We start from the raw sequence: 21,271 nt of genomic DNA on the forward strand, positions 1-21,271 counted from the left end.
TTTTTCTTCTTCATAATTTCTGTTTGATCAAGAGAACTTCTGTTACTTTATTATGACCGTTATCTAAAAAGCTAACACACTCTAATAATATAATTACTTTATGATATTATTTTTGTATAATTTACTTATAGAATTGGTATTGATTGTGATTATTGCCGTATGGTATATGGTGTGATGCTACTTTTGGGCCACAAGATATTTTTATATACTTCTTAAACACAAATAATACAACACTTTTTTCAATTTTTATATAAACCAACTATATTTTAGTTTTTAAAAGTTTTCTTGATATTATTTATATTTTTCATGTATTTTTAAACAAAACAATATGACTCATGTTATGTTGAGAATCAAACTATATTGTGTAAAAATAGTAAATAATCAACAAGATTTTAAATACTCAATAATCAATAGAAAAATTGATTTAAATTCTCACAATACTCAATATTTTAACTAGTTGTTTCAAACATTTTCTAGGGAGTTATATATAACAAATAAAATGCTAGATTCTTCTTCAAAATATAAAAAATAAATAAAGTTAATTTAAAAAGAAGGCAAATTTGACCCACGATAAGATTTTTATTGTATATGTACTTGCAGTGGAGCCACATTTTCACTCGCACTCGCACTACAATTTCATCACTCATTCTCAACCATTCCGGTGCGTGATCGCCCCATCGTTCCCTCTCCCTCTTAAATTGCTTCGCCGATTTGGACATGGCGGAAAAAGGTACTACGACTCTACTCATTTCTCACACACATTTTTCTATTCTGTGTATTTCTATGCTCATCATGTATGTTGCAATCTATGGTAGTAATTGATTATGAGTTGTTTTTTGTAGCATCTGTTACAGATTCGCTCGATGAGTTTCTCGATGTCGCAGTTGATGTAGCTAAGAAAGCTGGAGAGGTTAGGTTACGCTTGCACTACCAGATCAGTTGCAAATTTCTGTGTTTCTACTTTCTACTGTATCGATTTTTGTTGAATTTAGTTGAACTGTTGAAGTCTCATCTGATTGCGTAATTCATTTATTTTTTCGGAAATCAGGTTATTCGGAAAGCATTTTACCAGACTAAGCATGTGGAGCATAAAGGATCGGTATCATTTCCGTTCTCCAATTTACTTATTCGTGTAGCCAAAGCTGTGCTCTTTAATGTTGTATTAGCTTAGCGATTGGAGTATCGATTTAGTTTGCAGCAGCTTATTCGTATTTGAATTACATCCAATTTTGTATTTTGGTATCCGTATGTTTGTGTGTGAGTGATTTCACTTCATTTGTTTAGTGTGAAAACTCAATAATCTGACATGCCGGATTCTGAGCTACTCAAATTGATTGAATATCAGAATAAATTATTATGCTTTCTATCAAAAGAAGATTGATCTCATATGTTGATCATATGTGACAAATCTTATTAAAGTGTTGAGAGATAGCAACTTAGTTAATAACAATGATTTGGGAATGTTCTTTGGTGAAAATACCTGTAACTCCATTATGCCTTTCCAATATGTAAGCAAATTAGGATTCTTTGAACTTTTCACAACCTTATAGTTCTTTAGCTAATCTAGTAGCACTCAAATAATAGCCTACAAGGGTAAAATCGAAATATTTTTTTATAAATACCTACAAATTAGTTTTTATAACTCATTCTTAGTTCAATGTGCGAAGATTTTAAACTATAGTATCTTCAATTCCTGGTTACTTTGCTCTCAATAATCTTTAATCTCATTGGTTGCCAATGCAGGTGGATTTGGTCACAGAAACAGACAAATCTTGTGAAGATCTGATATTTAATCATCTAAAAGATCGTTTCCCAAGCCACAAAGTAAAAGCTAATTCCTTGTACTTTCCGGTCTAATTTAGATTTATCATTTATTGCTAGAATTTCTTCCCTTTTTGTAACATTTCTAGTTCTTAACCATTTGTTTATAAATCTTAGTTCATTGGAGAAGAAACCACTGCTGCCAATGGTGTAACTCAGCTGACAGATGAACCAACTTGGATAGTTGATCCTCTTGATGGAACTACCAACTTTGTCCATGGGTACTTTTTTTTGAATCTTTATTTACCATACCTAAAAAAATATTTTATTCTAAATTTAGTCACTCAAATGAATTTCCAAATAAAACACCATTTCAGGTTCCCCTTCGTGTGTGTTTCTATTGGTCTTACTATTCGAAAGGTCCCCACAGTTGGAGTTGTTTACAACCCAATCATGGATGAGGTAACACTTTCTAATTTCTATACCAAAATAATTCAAACAAACAATTTTTTTTTTATTTTTTTTTTTTATCACAACTCCAAATTAAAACATGAATTATTCATTGTGATCACTTATGAGTTTCGAATTCAACTTGTAGCTTTTCACTGCTATCAATGGAAAAGGTGCTCACCTCAATGGAAATCCTATCAAAGGTGAGTATATTTTATTTTCTAATTTCTATGTAAATTTTCGTAATACGTTTCTTCTCATGGCCTCTAGTTATTTCTTGCTTTTTTCCAACATGTTGCAGTTTCTTCTCAATCTGAACTTGTCACATCCCTCCTGGCCACAGAGGTAACTTTTAACGTCAATTGGACCATAATGCCCCTTTTGTTACACATGACATGTACTGTGTTTGTCTTGCTTGATACTGATATTGTTTATACTGATACTGATGATGTCGTTGGGACAAAATTTTAAAAAAAGACGTGAATGCCCTCATCATCCTCATAATTGAAAATACCCCTAGAAGGTAAATTTACATATTTTAATGTTTAAGAACAGGCTGGAACAAAGCGTGATAAAGCCACTCTGGATGCCACTACAAATAGAATCAACAGCCTACTTTACAAGGTAAAACCATAAAATTTTCCAATAAATTTCCCATTAAAAATAAGTGGAAAATGAATTTCTTTAATTATAAAATTTCTTATGATGTAATCAGGTGAGATCAATCAGAATGGGAGGCTCTTGTGCATTGGGTCTCTGTGGGATTGCATGTGGAAGAATTGATCTGTTTTATGAATGCGGATTTGGTGGTCCTTGGTATTGGATTATTTAAATCCCTTTTTTTTTTGTAATGTTTTCTAAATAGCAATGTACTTTCAATTACATCATTAAAAGATTATATGGAAATAAAAAAATTTCAAACTACATTGCTATTTCTTACATTTAACCCTTTTCTGAATTTAACTTGATGCCATGCTTAGGGATGTTGCAGCCGGGGCTGTGATTGTTAAAGAAGCTGGTGGTCTCATCTTTGATCCGTAAGAATACATATATATAATTTTATGTAAATGACTAAATTGCCCTTTGACTCTATTAATTTGTGATATTGTTTGACTTGTGTTGTGACAGATCTGGTAATGATTTTGACATCACTGCTCAACGCATTGCAGCTTCAAACCCTCTGGTGAAAGATGCATTTGTTGAGGCATTACAACAATCTGCTTAAAAAAAAAGATGGATTTTTTTAGCAGTTAAGTTATATCTTGATGCTTCTTAGATCTATTGAACTTATATTCTACCTATTTGCATTTAATTGGTTTCTTTAGACTTGTTATATTATATGTCTCTGATAAATAGATAATTCGAATGATTTTTGGAACCACAAATTTCAATATATTATGGAAAGTTTTATTTGGGAAAAACACTTGAGAGATTGAGAACATGCTTATAATGTGTTAATAACATAAATTGAAAGTGGAATGCGATAATTTGTGGATTTTTCGAATTACAAATTTGGTCCCTGTGATATAGGGCTTGTTTTGGATATGGTCCAAAAACAAATTTTGTTGCTTTTTTTGATATTTTATGGATTTGGTCCCTTAAAACTCAACTCGTCCAAATTCAACCGTTACATCCATGTAAAATGATTATTTTACCCTCATTCGATGTTGTAATTACTAATTATATGTTAAAATTGTGAAAAAAAAAAAAAAGGAGAAAGTGTGGATAAAATCGGAAGAACAAGAAGAAAATAAACACAACCCTAATCTCCACAAAATAAAATGGAGATAGGTTCAATAACATACCATTTAATTTAATTATAATTTAAAATTTAAAACTCAGACCCTAAAAATAAAAATACAAGATAACCATAAAAAACAAATATAGACACAAAGAAAAAAACAAAAATAAAGTCGAAAAACCATTTAAGAAACTTAATTTTTTTTTTTTTTTTTTTTTACTTAAACCCTCCCATTAGTCCTATCAGAATACGGATAATGTCCATAATTCCCATTGCTCGCATACCCATTTCCATTACTCATCTTCTCCACATTTGCAGCCTTCTTCCTCCTTAAAACCACAAACCATGTGTAAGCTTCTAGAATCGCTGCAATGATAGCTATAATAATAATTATTCCAGTATAACCCCTTTCCCATTTCTTCTCAGGGTTTAAAATATCAAATCCTTTAAATATATTGATGATGCCTAAGATGATGATTGTGTAGCCAAGTGAGTGGTGGTAGATGTTCCAGAATATTCTATGCTTGTGTTCCTTCTTTGGCCTTACCAACAAAGCAATCACCTATATATAAATGATAATTCCAAACTCTTATTATTGTTACCCACACTTTAAAAGGGCAAATTTGTAAAATCATACCTGGAGGGTGGCTACACAGAAGAGAATGATGCCTATGACTCTATGAGAGGTGAATTGGATGCCCGGAGATTGGCTTCCAAGGCGGATTCCGGTGGCCCATCCGGCAACTCCGGTGATATATGCGGTTGTTTGGCAGGTGACATGAAGATAAAACCAAGCGGGGTCCGCCGATTGGAATACTCTTAGATACCTTGCGATTACTGCCCCAATAGGCATCATGATCCCCCAACTTATTGCATTCAGTATACCATGAATCTGCGTATTTTTATAAATTAAATCTTTTTTTGTTATTCAGACGCTATACTTTGAAAAATCTATCCAGTGAAAATCGTTATTGTTTTGATGAAATGAAAGTAAGATGATATAATAAAGAGATTAATTAATGTAAGTGTGTGGCTATTTTCTTGCATTTAACCATAATTCGACAAATGTAAAAAACTATAATAAACAAATAAATAAAGGAAAGTAGGTTGTTATTTCTTACATTTCGCTTCCTGTTTTTGGAACTAACACCGGGTACGCCACCTTGAGTCCCGGATTGTCCAGAAAGCAAATTCAAAGTCCCCATCGACCTAACATTCGCACCAGACGTAGCATGTGCAGTTGGCACATTTCCCGATAAATCACCTTCTTGCCACACTTGATTCACTACCCCACTCCCATTCAAACCCAAACTCGCAAAAATAATAATCTCATTATCATCATCCAAATAACTCGCTGACAAATCAGAAACAGGAAAACTCAATTCCCCTTCAGCCAATTGCGTCCCATAACCCGTAATTGGTGACGTGTACACCTTCATACTCCCATCGGGTCGCTGGAAACCCACTAGGGCTTGCGACCCGGCCATTCCTTGAGACGTTGGATTGATGGCCCACGCGACCCATTTTGAGGATCCGATGTTTCTGACCCGGTACGCGATTTGTAGTGTTTGGGAAGATGGGTCGTATGTGTAGTGGAGAAAAGAGTTTAAAACTGGGAGATCGTTGCAACTTGTGAATACCTTGTTGCTTTGAAATGCGTAATTCGAACATGTTTGAGTTTGAGATTGAGATTGAGATTGAATTGAGAGAAAGAGTGTTGTTAGTATGGTAAAAGACAGAAATACCCCTCGTTGGCTTAAACTAAAACCCATGTTTTTTTTTTTTTTGTTGTTTGGAAAGAAGGGGTTGTGTTGGGTTACTTATAATGGATGAATTGGTGGGGTTGTGTTTGGTGTGTAAGTTTGATGGAGGTGAGTTGTGACACTTTCAATAACAAACACAACACATACACCTATCTACCTCTAACTGCTTATTGTACAAAAATATATTATATGTGAAGCCTCTACAACTCATCCCTACTTTATTTTCATTATCTCTCATACATATTCAAATGGCAACCATTAAAGTATATATGTATTTTTTTTTTTTTAATTGAGAATAGTTACAACTTACAACCAGTTTGCTTCTAGCAATAAATATGGTTTAACAATTTGATTAATTATGGGTTTTTATTGCAAGTCAATTAATTATGGTCTAACTAAAAAGTGATTAGTATCAATTTGATTTTTGAAAAAGTGTCATAGTTGATGAAAATAGATTTGACCTCTTGAAGACCCCAATTAGTCAAATGTGACACTAAAGCAATGGTTTTGGTTAACCATGTTAATGCTAGACAAATGAAAATGACAGTTGACCTACATTAGTCAAACATGATAACAAAGGGGGTTTTGGAGTTGTACAATGTATTTATTATCATGATTACGAAGTAAAAAAATAAATATTAATATTGCTTCGTGATTACTACAAGAAAGAAGATTTAAAGACAAGTAACCAATCCCCTATACAAAGATTATGAGGGCTACAAGACCTTAATTAGGCTGGATTGATTTATTTGTTATGTTATTTGCTTTCTAAGTTTTCTTATCTTCAAATCAAATTGATGATTTCTTATCAAATTTTAGGATTTCGTTTGGTAAAAAATTATCCGTTTGAATGATATAATGAAATTGAAGGATTTTAAAATAATGATTACTTTTCATCTTTTTACTGAGATTGTCTTATTTCATTCTATCATGGATTGCAATGTAAAATTGCAATATTACTCATTTTTATTTATGTATTTTTAATGATACAATCTTTTTTTTATTTGTTGATTTTAATTAAATTTAATATATTTATTTCTAAAAGTAAATTAAAATATATCTTCTTATTCGAATTCTATATGGGTTTTAATTACCGTATACTATATTGATTTTTTTTGTATGAAACATTGATTACAATTAAATATATTGTATAATGTAACATAAAATTTTCGCCTTGATTTATTTATGGGTGAACAAAAGAAACTATGATGAGTGAAATGAAATGGACATAGGTCATAGGACTCTAAATATTAATTATAGTATTTTTTGAATCTTGTTTTTCAATTGAATATTCTTTTCATTTTTGTAGTAAAGTAAGATAAGCGAGTATTGGTTTGAAAAATGAATGGAAAGTGGTTAAACAAGTGAAACCATTCCAACAAAACTATAAAAGCCTAATTCATACAATTATACTATTAATCAAAGTCAACACAATTATCAATGTTGACTTGCTTTGACCAACCATGGAAAGACTTGTAACCTACGCAGAACAAGTAGTACATGGTTTGTGTTGGATTAGTTGTACCTTTCCCACCTGTATTCACCGTATAATTAACAAGTAGAGTTGGTGTCCATCCCCATATTCTATCCTTGATTTTGTTGATTTTCCTTTAATTTTATATTTTAATTATACTTGTTTCCATTTGATATTTCATTTTCACTTGCATGTTATAAGATTTTTTTTTCTTCCCCTCCCTTTCTTTCTGTGAGTATTTTCCTTCCCTTTCATGTATTGAATTAACAAAAAAAAAAAAAAAAAAAAAAAAAAAAAAAAAAAAAAAAAAAACTTGGAAACAAGGCATAAATGATAAAAGTGATTATAAGCCTTAAAACCATGGTGTCAGAAAAATAAGGCCTATATTAGAGATAAAAGTTAAATCGTGTTAAATCTTCATATGCTTTGAATTGTTTTCTGTTCACCTAAAAGTCTAAAACTCAACAAACGTGAACCAACTTTTGACCTTCGATTTGGGAGTGATCTTGATTAGTGGTGGATTATATTATCATCTCAACCGGAGGATTATGACCTTTAATCACTGGTTTTTAGCTATATGAGCTGTTTTTTTCTTAACTTATTTAAACACGATTAATTAATGGATTAAGCGCAACAACAAAAAAACGCCACTCTTCACCTATTCCCCTTGGGGCGTACCTATGTGTACAAACCTTTTGACCTAATGGAAATTTTTTGAGAAGTTTGTAATTTTTCCGATGTGTTACTTCTGATATTTTATTTTTTTTTTATCTCTTTTTTTCTTCCTTACAACTCATCATTATTAACATTTAACAAATATTATAAAAATTATTTGGTGGAAAATAAAAAGAAAATAATCATTTATTTTGGAGTAAATTACATTAATAGTCCCTATGGTTTAGGGTAATTTGCACGTTTAGTCTCTAATTTATTTTTTTTAACTTGGAAGACCCTACTGTTTGTTTTTGTTACGCATTAATCTATATCTTACCTAAAAAGACTATTTTGCCATTAATTTTTTTATTTATTTAAATAAACAGACCTCCACTCCCACCTCGATCACTTTACATTATCTATTCCACAATTTTTCTCTATTTAAATAATAGTATTTTTAGGTAAGATAGTGATCAAAGCCTAACAAAAACAAACAGCAGAGACCAAGCGCATAATAAAAACAAACAGTATAAATCTTCCGAGTTAAAAAAATAAGTTAGAGACCAAACGCGCAAATTACCTAAACCATAGGGACCATTCGTGTAATTTACTTTTTATTTTGTTTAAATAAAAAAAGAGAAATTTACAAAAATAGCCATTTACACTAATGACATTACAAAAATAGCCAAAAAAAATCGAAATTACAAAAATGGACACCCATTTCGCAGATGAGAAGGTCCCATCTGCGAAAGTACAAGTGCCTAAAGCACAACTGTGCTTTAGGTGCTTGTACTTTCGCAGGTGGTTTTTTTTTTTTTTTTTTTTTTTTTTAAATTTTTTGCTGTATATATAGGGGTAATTTCGCAGATGGAATAGGTCCATCTGCAAAATCCTCTGACTCTATCTGCGAAATCGTTGTTATTTTTGTATTTTTGTATTTTTTTAGGTTGACTATGAAATGGTTTGTTTTGACTACGAAATCAGGTTGCTATATAAATAGTTTTGTAGAAAAAATATCATTTTGGTTGTTATTTGTTTAGGAACTCTCTCTACAATTTGCTCAAAAAATGATTGAATATATGGTTTGTCTTGTAACCGGTGGGAGATGGCAAGTTAATGGAACTAATCTGGAATACATATGTCCACAGGGAGGTATTTCTGAACTTGCTTTGATATTTTCTGAGTATATTAGTTATAGTGATTTTGTATCTTTGGTAAGAAGCAAAATTGGTTTGTTAGACAAATATAGAATTAGTCTTCGTTTCCACCATCCTGAATTAAATTATTATATAGTTATAGTTGAAGACATGGATGTTAGAATGTTGATAAACGTAATCAAATGTAGTGGAGGAAGGGCTGTGAAAGTGTTTGTGGTGGTTGATGAAGTTGAGGAGGTTAATGGGGGTGGTGAAATTGGAAACCAGGTTGTTGGTAATTTATGCAGTTATAAAGGGAGCAACGATCCGATAGGTACTTTCAATACTCCTAGTGTACCTCAGTTTCACAATGTTGCTGAAAATGTTAATGTTAGTTATTCACCTATTCACTATGTGGAACCTGAGAATTACAAGTCTGTTGGTGATGATGATGTTGGTGCATATCTTAATCATGTGGGTGGTCGTTGTGATGATGTTGCCGAACAAGAAGTTAAACTTATGAACAGGCATGTGGTAGATAAAACTAAAAAGAAAAAAAATTCAAGTCAAAAAAATGAAAAAAATCATGTTTACGGGCATTATGTTGATGTTGGTGATGTATGTTTAGATATAAGCGAGCTACAAAGCAATTCCGATAGAGATGAGTTGGGTGATGAAGTTAAAGCTAAGTTTCTCGATAACCTTTTTCACGGTATGCCCCCTGTACCAGCATGGCCAGTTGATATTAATGAAGATATCCCAACACAGATGGTAGACATGAATCTTCAAAAGATTCAATGTGAGAGTATATTTAAGAACAAAGAACTTTTAAAGCGGTGTATTGGTAAAAAAATGTCTTTGAGAAGGTTTCCAGACGAGGACAAGTAGATCCACCAAATCAAGGTATGAAGCTGTGTGTGTTTCGAAAAATTGTTCTTGGTTACTAAGAGCAAAAGCAATTAAAAATTCTGATGGTCTTTTCCAAGTGAATAAATTTGTTGATGTACACACATGTTCTTCAACATTGTTGCAACCTAATCATCGACAAACAAACAAATATGTTTTGGGTGAATATGTTGCTGATGTTTTGGCTGAAGACTATCGTAGAGTTTATCGGGGAAAAGAAATTGTTAATGATATGAATGCTCAATTGAATATCAATATCTCATACCATCAGGCATGGCTTGCGAAGCAATATGCATTGTTGTCGTTAAGGGGTTCGAAAGAGGATTCTTTTACCAAACTTCCGGCGTATTGTCACAACTTGGCCAAACATAATCCGGGTACTGTCACACATATTAAAACAGATGTTGATGATCGCTTTGAGTTTTTGTACGTCGCACTCGGTTGCTCGGTTAGTATTATCATATTATATTAATTTTTAATTTTTATTTTGGTGTATTTGAATAGATATACAATGTATTGTAGGTACGCGCTTTTGTCAATTTTTGTAAACCGACCCTAGTAGTAGATGGAGCTCACCTAAAGGGCGAGTTCAAAGGTACCATGTTACTTGCAGTTACTAAGGATGGACAAAACCAAATATTACCGGTTGCATATGGTATATGCAAAAATGAGTGTACCGATTCTTGGACATGGTTTTTTCAAAAACTACGTGATTGCATAGGAAATATGCAGGAGCTTACAATTATATCTGATAGGTCTCCATCTATAGCAACATCCGTTGCCAACATTTTTCCTCACGCTCATCATGGAATATGTGGTGTCCATTTGTATTTCAACATAGTCTCTAGATTCGGCAAGAGTAAGACGGTTAAAGGAATTTTTTGGGAGGCGTGTAGGGCGTACACAGTTGATGCTTTTGATGCCGCCATGGATGTTATAAAAAAGACAAAAGAACCAGTATGGGAGTATTTGAAAAGTATAAATCCAGAAACTTGGTCCAGAGCACATTTTAAAGGGAACCGATACAATCTTATGTCGTCCAACAGTGCGGAGTCTATAAATGCATTATCTAGACACGCACGTAAGGTGCCAATACTTATGTTGATCGATTTTTTTCGTGCTACAATGCAACAATGGTGGTTTCAAAGACGTAACTTTGCAGGTATTAAGTATATTTTTAATATTAATGTTTTATTAATTTTGATGTTATTGATCTTAACTTCTTCATTTTGGCTCTTTTTTTAGCGGAAGCAACAACAATTCTTACCCCTTGGGCGGATGAAATTGTAAAAGAGAACAAGAAAAGTTTTAGCAAATGGGATGTTCGCATGATCTCAAATACGAAATGCGAGGTCAAAAAGGGGGCACAAAATGTGATTGTTGATTTCAAACATATGACATGTACATGTAGGCATTGGCAACTTGATGGGATACCTTGTGGTCATGTCATAAGATGTTTAACAGTGAACAATTACGAAGACTGCTCGAAGTATGCATTAAATGCTTACTTTACCGAAACACTGAGGAAAACATATGAGGAATCAATAAACCCTATGCCAAAGCCATCCGAATGGGAGATCCCCGATGATTTGATGATTGTTAAGCCACCAATAATGGATAAACGTCAGCCAGGCAGGCCAAGAAACACAGACCGCATTCCATCCCAAGGCGAGGGTCCAATTATAAAAGAGTGTTCTACATGTAGTCAAATTGGACACACGAGAAATAATTGTACTGGAAGGGCGTCCGGTAGCGGAGCACGTCACATAATTTCTACTGCAGAAATGGCATTTAATATTGGTGGTTCAACGAGTTGCTCACAAACCTATAACGCTGATTTTGATATAAAACATCCTTGAAATGAAAAGTAATGACGAGTTGTTAACTTATTATGTATTGTAATATTTTTATTAAATCTTACAAGACGTTGCTATGCTTTCATATTTTTGTTTAGTTTGTTGATTATATCAATTAGTGAAGACTTTATATTAAAAAATATAGTTTGCAGATTTTTTTTAACAGTTACAACATGTTATTTAAAAAACCAACAAACGATCCTTTTGCAACCTAATCTGTAAGTCCAACTTTGAAATGACTAGAGATAAATTACAGTTTGACATTACAAAACACTGTAGTAACCTGTAGAGATAGACAGTGATGACAAGTCACTGTAGTAACCTGCACATAACAGTGAGACCCTTAAGGGACAAGAGATAAATTACAGTTTGACATGACAAAACACTGCATAAAGCTGAATATCGTAGTCCAAATATAACCATTTCGTAGTCATAGTATTAATTCATAGTCTATTTACTTATATAAATAGATGTTTAAGATCTAAAAACCAAACACCCGAATCACCTAAACGAAACGAATTCCCATTATTAGAAATGTCATCGAATGCAGCAAGTTCTTCGAATGAAGTACCTGGTTCCAATTCTAAAAGGCCATGGACGACAAACGAGGTGTTAGTTCTAACACGATGCTGGTTAAGTGTTAAGGATGGTGTATCGTTACTTGCTTCCCCGCATTGCCTAATTGGTGATGAATGGAGTCGCATCACATCTTTGTTTAACCATGAGATGGGAGAAGGGCAAAAAAGAGAAAACCCAGATGTTGTTACTAAGTGGACGGATGTAAAGGAAGAAGTGACATGGTTCAATCGAGCATGTGGTTATGCGAAACGTAACAATGTTCGTTATCGTGACGAAGAAGAGTTCTTGGAAGTTGTTACAGAGTTTGGCAGAGACTTCGAATATGAGGAAGTTTGGAAGGTTGTTAGAGATAAACAGTATTTCAAGTAGACGGCTCTATTTTGTGTTAAGAATAACCCATGGACTTGTGTTTTACGTTAATGCTTTGTTCGTATTATGTCGTTGTTTTTCATGTAATTGTTGTGATGTTTTTAATGGTTCATGGAATCCTTGTTACTAATGTATTCTAATATATTGTGATAACTAATGCAATGACCATTTATTAACTCAAGTTAATCATACGAGTTGCTCACATAATAAACTAAAATACATTTTAAACAAACGAAATACATACGAAATACATAAAAAATACATGAAAATAACCTACTACATGAAAATAACCTAGTACTCAAATAATAAACTAAAATAGATTTTAAACAAACGGGATATATTTCAAAATATTCCAAGGGGCTTCAAACTGGAATTCCAACCCGTTACTTAATGACTTGTATTCCTCCTTAGCAGCTTCCAAGATAACCTCCTCAGTAGCATTTAAACGGGTGTCGTCAATTTTGGTATAAAGATCGTTGAATAATAGAACTTCGGTTTTCATTTCATACCATCTTGCTAAGATGTCTAGTTCGTCACGATCGTTTCTTGTAGCCCTTTGGTTTTCAGCATTGAAAATATTGGTTAAACGGGTCCAAAACATTGGATCATTCAACTTGCTTGTCTCGTACACATGAATATAAGCATGTGTAAGAACCAAGAACTCTTCATTGCTCCATGATATAGAACTCATTTTGATTGAAACTAAGAGAGTGGAATATAAAAAACAATATTTGAACAACTGTATTGGTTTATTTAATAAAGTATTTATGTAACATAAGGTCAATTTATAGTAGTTTCTACACAAAATCGCAGTCCAATCTTCTAATATGTCTGCATTTCATAGTCAAAATTAACTGACGAATGTAGTGTACTATACTAATAACATAACAGAGCACTGTTTGAGTTGACGAGTCATCCCAGGTCGAATGACAGCACAATACATTGCTGCTTGAATTGACAAGCCATTGCAGCAGGAAATGAAGGAATCGTTATAAATAGATTTTAATATGCGTTGTAGTTGTTTCGTATTACTTCCCTCCCTGCAATTATGGACTCACCACATACATGGAGGAACGCAGAGGAGGTCGTTTTGGTTCAAGCTTGGATTATAACTGTAGAGGAGGATTTTCCACCGGGTCCCCCACAAGTTCGTGCTGGATCATTTTGGTCTCGTGTCTGTCATTTGTTTCACCATTTAAGGGGGCGTAGTCAATATCGAAGAAGAAAAGATGTCAAAGCCAAGTTTCTGGATTTGAAAATGAAGGTGAAAGAATTTCAACGTATTTACAATGAGTTGGATAATGAACATGCAAATACGGATGAAGACATTCTACGGCAGGTGGCTTTGGAACTATACCGTTTTGAATATGATGGTAGCGAGTTTACCCACTTAGATGCATGGAATGTTTTAAAGAATGTCCCTTATTTTTAATATGCATGTTGGTTATGGTAATGGATTTTCGTTATTTAAGTTGCTTGTTGTTGTATGTCTGTAAGCATCACTATTTAATAAAAGTCCATTTCTTTTAATATGTGTTGTTTCCTCAAAAGCCAATACATAATACGACATAAATTAAATAACGAATACATAATAAGTCATAAAATATGAATGAGGTAGATAAATAATTAATACATAATACGACATAAAATGTAAACACGTTTCACGGATAACTAATACATAACACGACACTAATACATAATACTACATAAATATAAAGGTGCTACATGAATAACTACTGCATTGAGGGAGGTAACAGGACCACCGTTTCATTTGGTATTTCCCAATGCACATGTGATGGTATACTATTCACCAACTCAGATCCATATGCAAGTCGATACACATAACTAGTGAACTTATAATCAACCAATCTGTTTATGGATTCAGATGTACGGGTTCTTAGACATGCTATAGCGTGGGCACATGGTATACCGCTTTTTTGCCATTTACCACAACTACATACCCTTCATTCAAGTTGTACGTTGGTGGTTGCAAAATTGTCATCAACTTGATATGTATCCCCATACAAACGTCTTGCATTCCAATTGTAAGACTTGTTGACACATTTTTGAACTTTACTCTCAATGTAAGGGGTCAACCCACCAGATAACCTCCCTGAAAAAATTGATATTTTAATAAAAATAATAACACATTAAAAAAAGTAAATAAAACAATCTCCCTTACCCGCCACGTCGGCCCGTTCAGCATACTTTGATTGTATCGACGTGGTGATTAACTCAATTATCGTTGTTATAGGAAACTCACGTCTGGATATAATTTGCAAAATTTCAGGGACGTCAATCGATTTAACATTGTAGCGTATTTTTGGGAAAAATGCTCGTGTCCATTTTGAAATCGGAATATCGTCAAGCCAGTAAATTGGACTCCTAAGCAAGGAAAAGAAAGGTGATTTCCTACATGCAGTTTGCAACCTTTCCAAACACAAGTAAAAATCATCAACGCTATATGCATTGCATGACTTCCAAAACAACGATTCAACTTCCGTACTGTTATGTCCCACACAGTCATGTATCTTTCGAGCTATATCTTTAGGACAATATCCATGATAGGAATCCGGGTAGGCACTATAAACACCAAATTCTATTTTATCACACAGATTGCTTATGAAACCAACCTCTATGTCGTCACCTAAACAATCTTTTAACCTCATCATGAACCATCTCCATGATTCTTCACACTCTAAGGTTCCCAAACCAATTGCTAAGAGTCGTGGTTCATGATTTCCATCTAAAGCCACTACGAAGTACATTGTTGTCAGATAGCTCCCAATAAGGGGTAAATAACCCACATATATCAGCGGTATGATGCACCTAAGGAAGGTACGAATCTACATAAAAACGAACACATATTAGTGATGAGTAAAAACTAATCGAGATACATTACCATGAAATATTATATAACTCAATAAAATTAGTATGTTATACCACGCAACCTAAAGCCACAAAACAGAATTGAAAGTGGTTGGTATCGGTTTTCTTGATGGCTGTGAAGGTATTAGGATTTGTTCGTTGAAGGTTATGCAAGAAAATTGGTAGTTGAGAAAAGCTTCTTTCGATGTTAGAACTCATTTTCAAAATCGATGAAAGTGCTCTACAATCATCACACAAATGCAATATCAATAAAATGAGATTATAAATAGAAAATATTGTATCTCTAATGTTCACAATTCATAGTTTAACCTTTTAAATTCGTAGTCAAACCAGTTCATTTCATAGTCAAATTTCACTGACCGACATGACAATACTACAGAACGTACTAGTCTGGATTTCGTAGTTCGACTTTTTGAATTCATAGTCAAACCAGTTCATTTCATAGTCAAATTTCACTGACCGACAAGACAATACTACAGAATGTACTTGTCTGGATTTCGTAGTTCAACTTTTTGAATTCATAGTCAAACCAGTTCATTTCATAGTCAAATTTCACTGACCGACAAGACAATACTACAGAATGTACTTGTCTGGATTTCGTAGTTCAACTTTTTGAATTCATAGTCAAACCAGTTCAATTCATAGTCAAAAAGATTTGTCTGTAACATGATTTCTTCTATAAAAGGGTGTCACTCAGTATGAAAACTGTATCAGTCAAAGCAACTCCTATTTATAAGAAAAACAAGGCTAATGGCATACTGCAATTGCGGAGGAGAACGTATTGTTAGGATTTCGGGAACATCTAAAAACCCAGGAAGATTGTTTTACGCTTGCCCATATTTCGTATCATGTTGTTAACGTCATTCAAATTTAAGCCCTCGTGTTTACATCACAAAAATTTATTTTCTTACTGCTCAATTAAATTTAACAGGGACCAAAATGCGGGTTTATCAGTTGGGTTGATGAAGAGAATGACCAATCTTCTATGGTAATAGCTAAAGTAGCTAACTCTAATAAGCTCTTTCAATCAGAAAATAAGAAGTTAAAGATAGTGTTGGTTTGTAGTTGGGTGTTGTTCTTGGCAGTTCTTGTTTACAAGTTGTAAGCTTTTCAATATTGTTTTTATGGTTTGAAATTGTTAGGTCAATAAATTGTTGTATTTGTAACGTTAAAACAAATGTTGTAGTCGTTCTTATGTTGTATGTAATGTTAAGTAATTAGTAGGTCATTAATTTGTTGTAATTGTCGTAACGTTATATTTTTTGCCGTCCGTTGAGTAAACTGTAAAAATAAACTAATAATGAAATCCAACATTAATTTGTATATACATTTATATAATCCAACTACATAGGACCAAGACAAGACCCCTAAATAATTTTTGCCATCCGGAGACGGAACTCTAAAGCTGCGTTCTTTGGGTCAATAAGAACACGTATTGGTTGACCTGAAACCAATTGCTCCATAAACATACAAAGAAAAACACCGCAATCTCCCAAATGACTACTTTGTTGGGGAACGTTTTCTTCATAAATGAATTGCATATTCAATGGAATCATTGGGATGTTCCTCCGGGCCCAATACTTAATCTTGTCCAAATAATTTGCCACCCGACGTTCAAATTTGGAAAAAATTCCTTCAGATTGAAATTTTTCATAAGCACCTCTACCAAGACTGTCATAAATATGCACTTCCATTGACGCTAATCGTAGTTCCCCAAATAGCCAATGATTAGGGGATGAATGAATCGGCAATAAGACATGTATAAGGATCAGAAAATAAAATTATGTTTATTTACATCACAATACAAAAACATCACAATACAAAAACATAACAAAAAAACGATATTATTTTCAATATAAACTATTAAGTTTACCGTATCAAAATCCCACCAAGCAACTATGAAGTTGGGATACGTAGCAATACCAGCCATAAACGCCCTCCAGTCCTGTCCTTCTTCCAAAGCATGAGAAACAAAAAAATTTGGAGGCATGATTGTATGTCGGTCGCTTTCAAACCGTCTCTCCATCAAAAGTCGGTACCAAATGGTTATATGCTGCACACATGATACTTTTGTTATTGACTAAAAAAACAATTAACTTTTAAAAGAATTAATTAACAATTAATTTACCGCTGACTCCAACCATCCGTCGTGTGTATGCCCAAACAATGAGCTCCAAAAATCTCTATCTAACACGAAATTAAACAAACGATGCTGGACATCATATGAATGCGATACATAATTTTAGATGACATCCTCACCGCCTGCTACGTAAGGTTGCAAGCGCAACATGGAGAAGTCATGAGCAACACCAAAAACTGGAGGAGGAACGGGGCTTGTTGATTTCATATCAACCTTCTTTTTTGTTCTTCTTTTTTGCTTCGGTGTCGTGTGCAACTAAAAACAATATTGAAATGTTTAAATCTATATCTTTCATATAATTCACAAAAACATAAAATCATCGGTTTATAAATAAAACGAATACCTCGGTGTAAGGAGGGCACAAATATTGTGATGGTTTTCGACTCCTCGGTTTATCGGGTGTAACTTCTTTGTCATCATCATCATCATGAAAATAATCTACATTTCCCGTTATTATTAGTTCGTCTTCGTCCGGCACATCATCATCAAATTTGTTCCCCGCATTGTCATTCCTCTCCTCCCACTCCTACATTAAAAATAATACTTTATACTTAATAACGAAATACACATAATTTAATAAGCAATAATATCTAAATAAACAAAATATTTATATTAATGTAACTATAATAACCTCTTTAACTCCACTATAATCATTTACATCAAACATATCATCATCAAATTTGTTCCCCGCATACTCATTCCTCTCCTCCAACACCTACATTAAAAATATAACTTTTTACTCAATAAAAAAAGACACTTTATTAAAAAGTAATTATTATAATCGTAAAGGTAACATCTATAACAACATTCTCGTCTTGAGTATCACCAAAAACATTTTCAGTTGTATTGTTTTTATTCATCACTTCATTTTGTACAACCTATATTTTCAAATATAAAATATGAACACAGATATTCATATATGTTAATAAAATTTAATAAATAGTGTAGCGTGTAACTAACCTGTTCATCATAATTTCTTTGTGACTCTGTCCTACCATCATAAAAAATGTCGCTCCAAAATTGGTCATTATTCACTTCTTCAACAAAAACCTCTGTAGGTTGTCGGTTCATAAACACATGCTGCTCCAGTGCATGTAGCCGTTTCAACACCTCGTCTAGCTTGTGTTTCCCACTGCCCCGACCTCTACCATGAGAGCGACCACTGGACGACATACTAGACGAAGATTCGTCTTGTCTCCTAAAATGGTCCCGTACTGGGGATGGAACTGCTTTCCCTTCACCATATGCATACTCTTGAAATGACATATAATAAAAAGATGTCATCTCATCATCACCCGGTAGCATGTTTTGTCTTGGTGGTAGCCCCGCCTAAAAAATTAAACATATTAAAAATGCATATAAAAGTATAATAATCAACTTTATTAATAATAAACGAATTAATTTTAAATCTGCATCTTTGACCAAATCTTGGTCACGTCAACCCATTTCAATTTTTTTGTTCCGCTCCATCGTTTCATCCGAAGCAAGTCTTTATTTTTTCTCGATGCAAATCCATATGCACGAACAGCCGGAATCATCTCATATATCCATATCTACAATTTTTTACAACAATTACAGTAATAAAAGTTAAAATTAAAATAAAAAACATAACAATAACACAATTTAAATATAAGAAAATTTTTATACCCTTATTGGAGCCGTAAATCTTGAGACGGAGTACTTTAAAGTTTTACCACCCTCAGAAACTGATAAATTATTATGTATCTTATTCCATGTATTCTCAAGGTCAACATAGGTAAAATCCCAGAGATAGCTACCACAAGCGAAGCTAACAAAACAAAAAAACAAAATTGATTATTATATAAATTATAACTTTAATAAAATAGAATTTTTAACGTAAACAAAATATACCTATTCCAGAGATCCAAATTCTCAGCCAAATAAAACCAATCTTGTGGCACCCGATCGTTAACTTCTTTACCCAAAAAACCTTCACACAAAATGTATATCAAACATACTTTAACTGCATCAACGTCGTCAAGTGCTAGGAATGTTCGATTTAAAATTAAACTTTTCAGGTCGCCGATTTTCACCGAACTATTAGTATGGTCCGGAAATACCCGTTCACGCAGTAAACATCTTTTTTTACTGCTTATTAATTTTTCTGACCCTTTTCTCCCAATGTTTTTTGGATACTCCCCAAAATTGAAGCCGGTAATCAAACAAAACTCTTCCGGCCCATACACCATTTTCGTATTGCCTACTCGAAAATATAAACGTTTTATTCCATCTTGATATAAAACAGGGTCCGGCCGGATCTGATGAAGGAACATTTTATGAAACAATAATGCGTCCCCTTGTAAACGAGGGACATCAAGAAAATAACCAAAGACGGTATCTCTGAAAATAGCACGTCGGACATCATCTAAACTTCAAATACTTCCCATATGTTACCGCCACAGCCTTTTAAGTTCGCAAAGGCTTTCGTATTCATTAAACTAAAATCATACTGCAGAAAAAACACAAAAACAAATTAGATAACTAAATTTTTTTTTTTTTAAATATATGATTACGAACTGCAAATACAATTTCTTAATTACTAATATATATATATATATATATATATATATATATATATATATATATATATATATATATATATATATTCCGATAAAAAACAATAACACACACATATATAAACAATTTTCCAAGTTATACAACTAATATATTAACGATAGAAAACAATACCATACATAATTATATAAACATTTTATTAAACATATTTTCAACTTAAACGACAAATATATCAACGACAAATATTCAACTTAAACAAATTTTCAAGTTAAACGACAAATATATAAACAATTTTTATCTTTCTAATTAAAACTAACATTTTATAACCATATAAACAAAAAAAAATTTAAAAATAAAACGACAAACAAACTAACAGTTTTGCAAGTTATACGACAACTTTATACAAATTTTCAACTTACACGACAAATACAAACAATTTCTAACAATATATATACAACAAATTTTCAACTTATACAAATGTTTTACTTATACGACAAACACAAACAATTTCTAACAATATATACAACAAATTTTCAACTTATACAAATGTTTTACTTATACGACAAACACAAACAATTTCTAACAATATATACAACAAATTTTCAACTTATACAAATGTTTTACTTATACGACAAACACAAACAATTTCTAACAATATATACAACAAATTTTCAACTTATACAAATGTTTTACTTATACGACAAACACAAACAATTTCTAACAATATATATACCACAAATTTTCAACTTATACAAATGTTATACTTATACGACAAATATATATACAAACGACTATTTTGCACTTTATATAAACAACTATACGATTAGAATATACAAGATTTCAGGTTATACAACAACTAAAAAAACAACAAAAATAACAAATTGTAAACATTATCTACGCAGTCTCTACTTGTCTCTACTTGCATTTAAACTTCAAGTATACTAAAAAAATATTAAAACTATCAAACACAACAAAATTACCCTTTTTTAACACTAAATAATACAACAAATGATAAAAT

The 21,271-nt window shown here is 32.7% G+C and overlaps 3 protein-coding genes across 3 annotated transcripts; 1 reads left to right on the forward strand and 2 right to left on the reverse strand.

Annotated features, from left to right (window-relative positions):
- The first annotated feature begins 586 nt into the window (after positions 1-586).
- VTC4 (Inositol monophosphatase family protein) lies at positions 587-3,722 on the forward strand. Its single transcript, XM_078990587.1, has 12 exons — positions 587-730; positions 843-910; positions 1,049-1,099; positions 1,744-1,824; positions 1,939-2,042; positions 2,139-2,223; positions 2,360-2,414; positions 2,513-2,556; positions 2,767-2,835; positions 2,927-3,027; positions 3,192-3,248; positions 3,340-3,722. Exons 1-12 carry the CDS (start codon positions 718-720, stop codon positions 3,434-3,436), a joined length of 825 nt encoding a protein of 274 aa, XP_078846713.1. The 5' UTR covers positions 587-717; the 3' UTR covers positions 3,437-3,722.
- Positions 3,723-3,962: 240 nt separating this feature from the next.
- On the reverse strand, positions 3,963-5,752 carry LOC145042201 (cytochrome b561 and DOMON domain-containing protein At5g47530-like). Its single transcript, XM_078990586.1, has 3 exons — positions 5,074-5,752; positions 4,590-4,844; positions 3,963-4,514 (listed from the first exon to the last, which is right to left on the reverse strand). Exons 1-3 carry the CDS (start codon positions 5,722-5,724, stop codon positions 4,173-4,175), a joined length of 1,248 nt encoding a protein of 415 aa, XP_078846712.1. The 5' UTR covers positions 5,725-5,752; the 3' UTR covers positions 3,963-4,172.
- An 8,901-nt stretch (positions 5,753-14,653) lies between these two features.
- LOC145039800 (uncharacterized) lies at positions 14,654-15,457 on the reverse strand. Its single transcript, XM_078987809.1, has 2 exons — positions 14,872-15,457; positions 14,654-14,802 (listed from the first exon to the last, which is right to left on the reverse strand). Exons 1-2 carry the CDS (start codon positions 15,455-15,457, stop codon positions 14,654-14,656), a joined length of 735 nt encoding a protein of 244 aa, XP_078843935.1.
- Positions 15,458-21,271: the final 5,814 nt, after the last annotated feature.

Source organism: Lactuca saligna, chromosome 4 (genome assembly GCF_052625555.1).
Source record: "Lactuca saligna cultivar CGN05327 chromosome 4, ASM5262555v1, whole genome shotgun sequence".
NCBI lineage: Eukaryota > Viridiplantae > Streptophyta > Magnoliopsida > Asterales > Asteraceae > Lactuca > Lactuca saligna.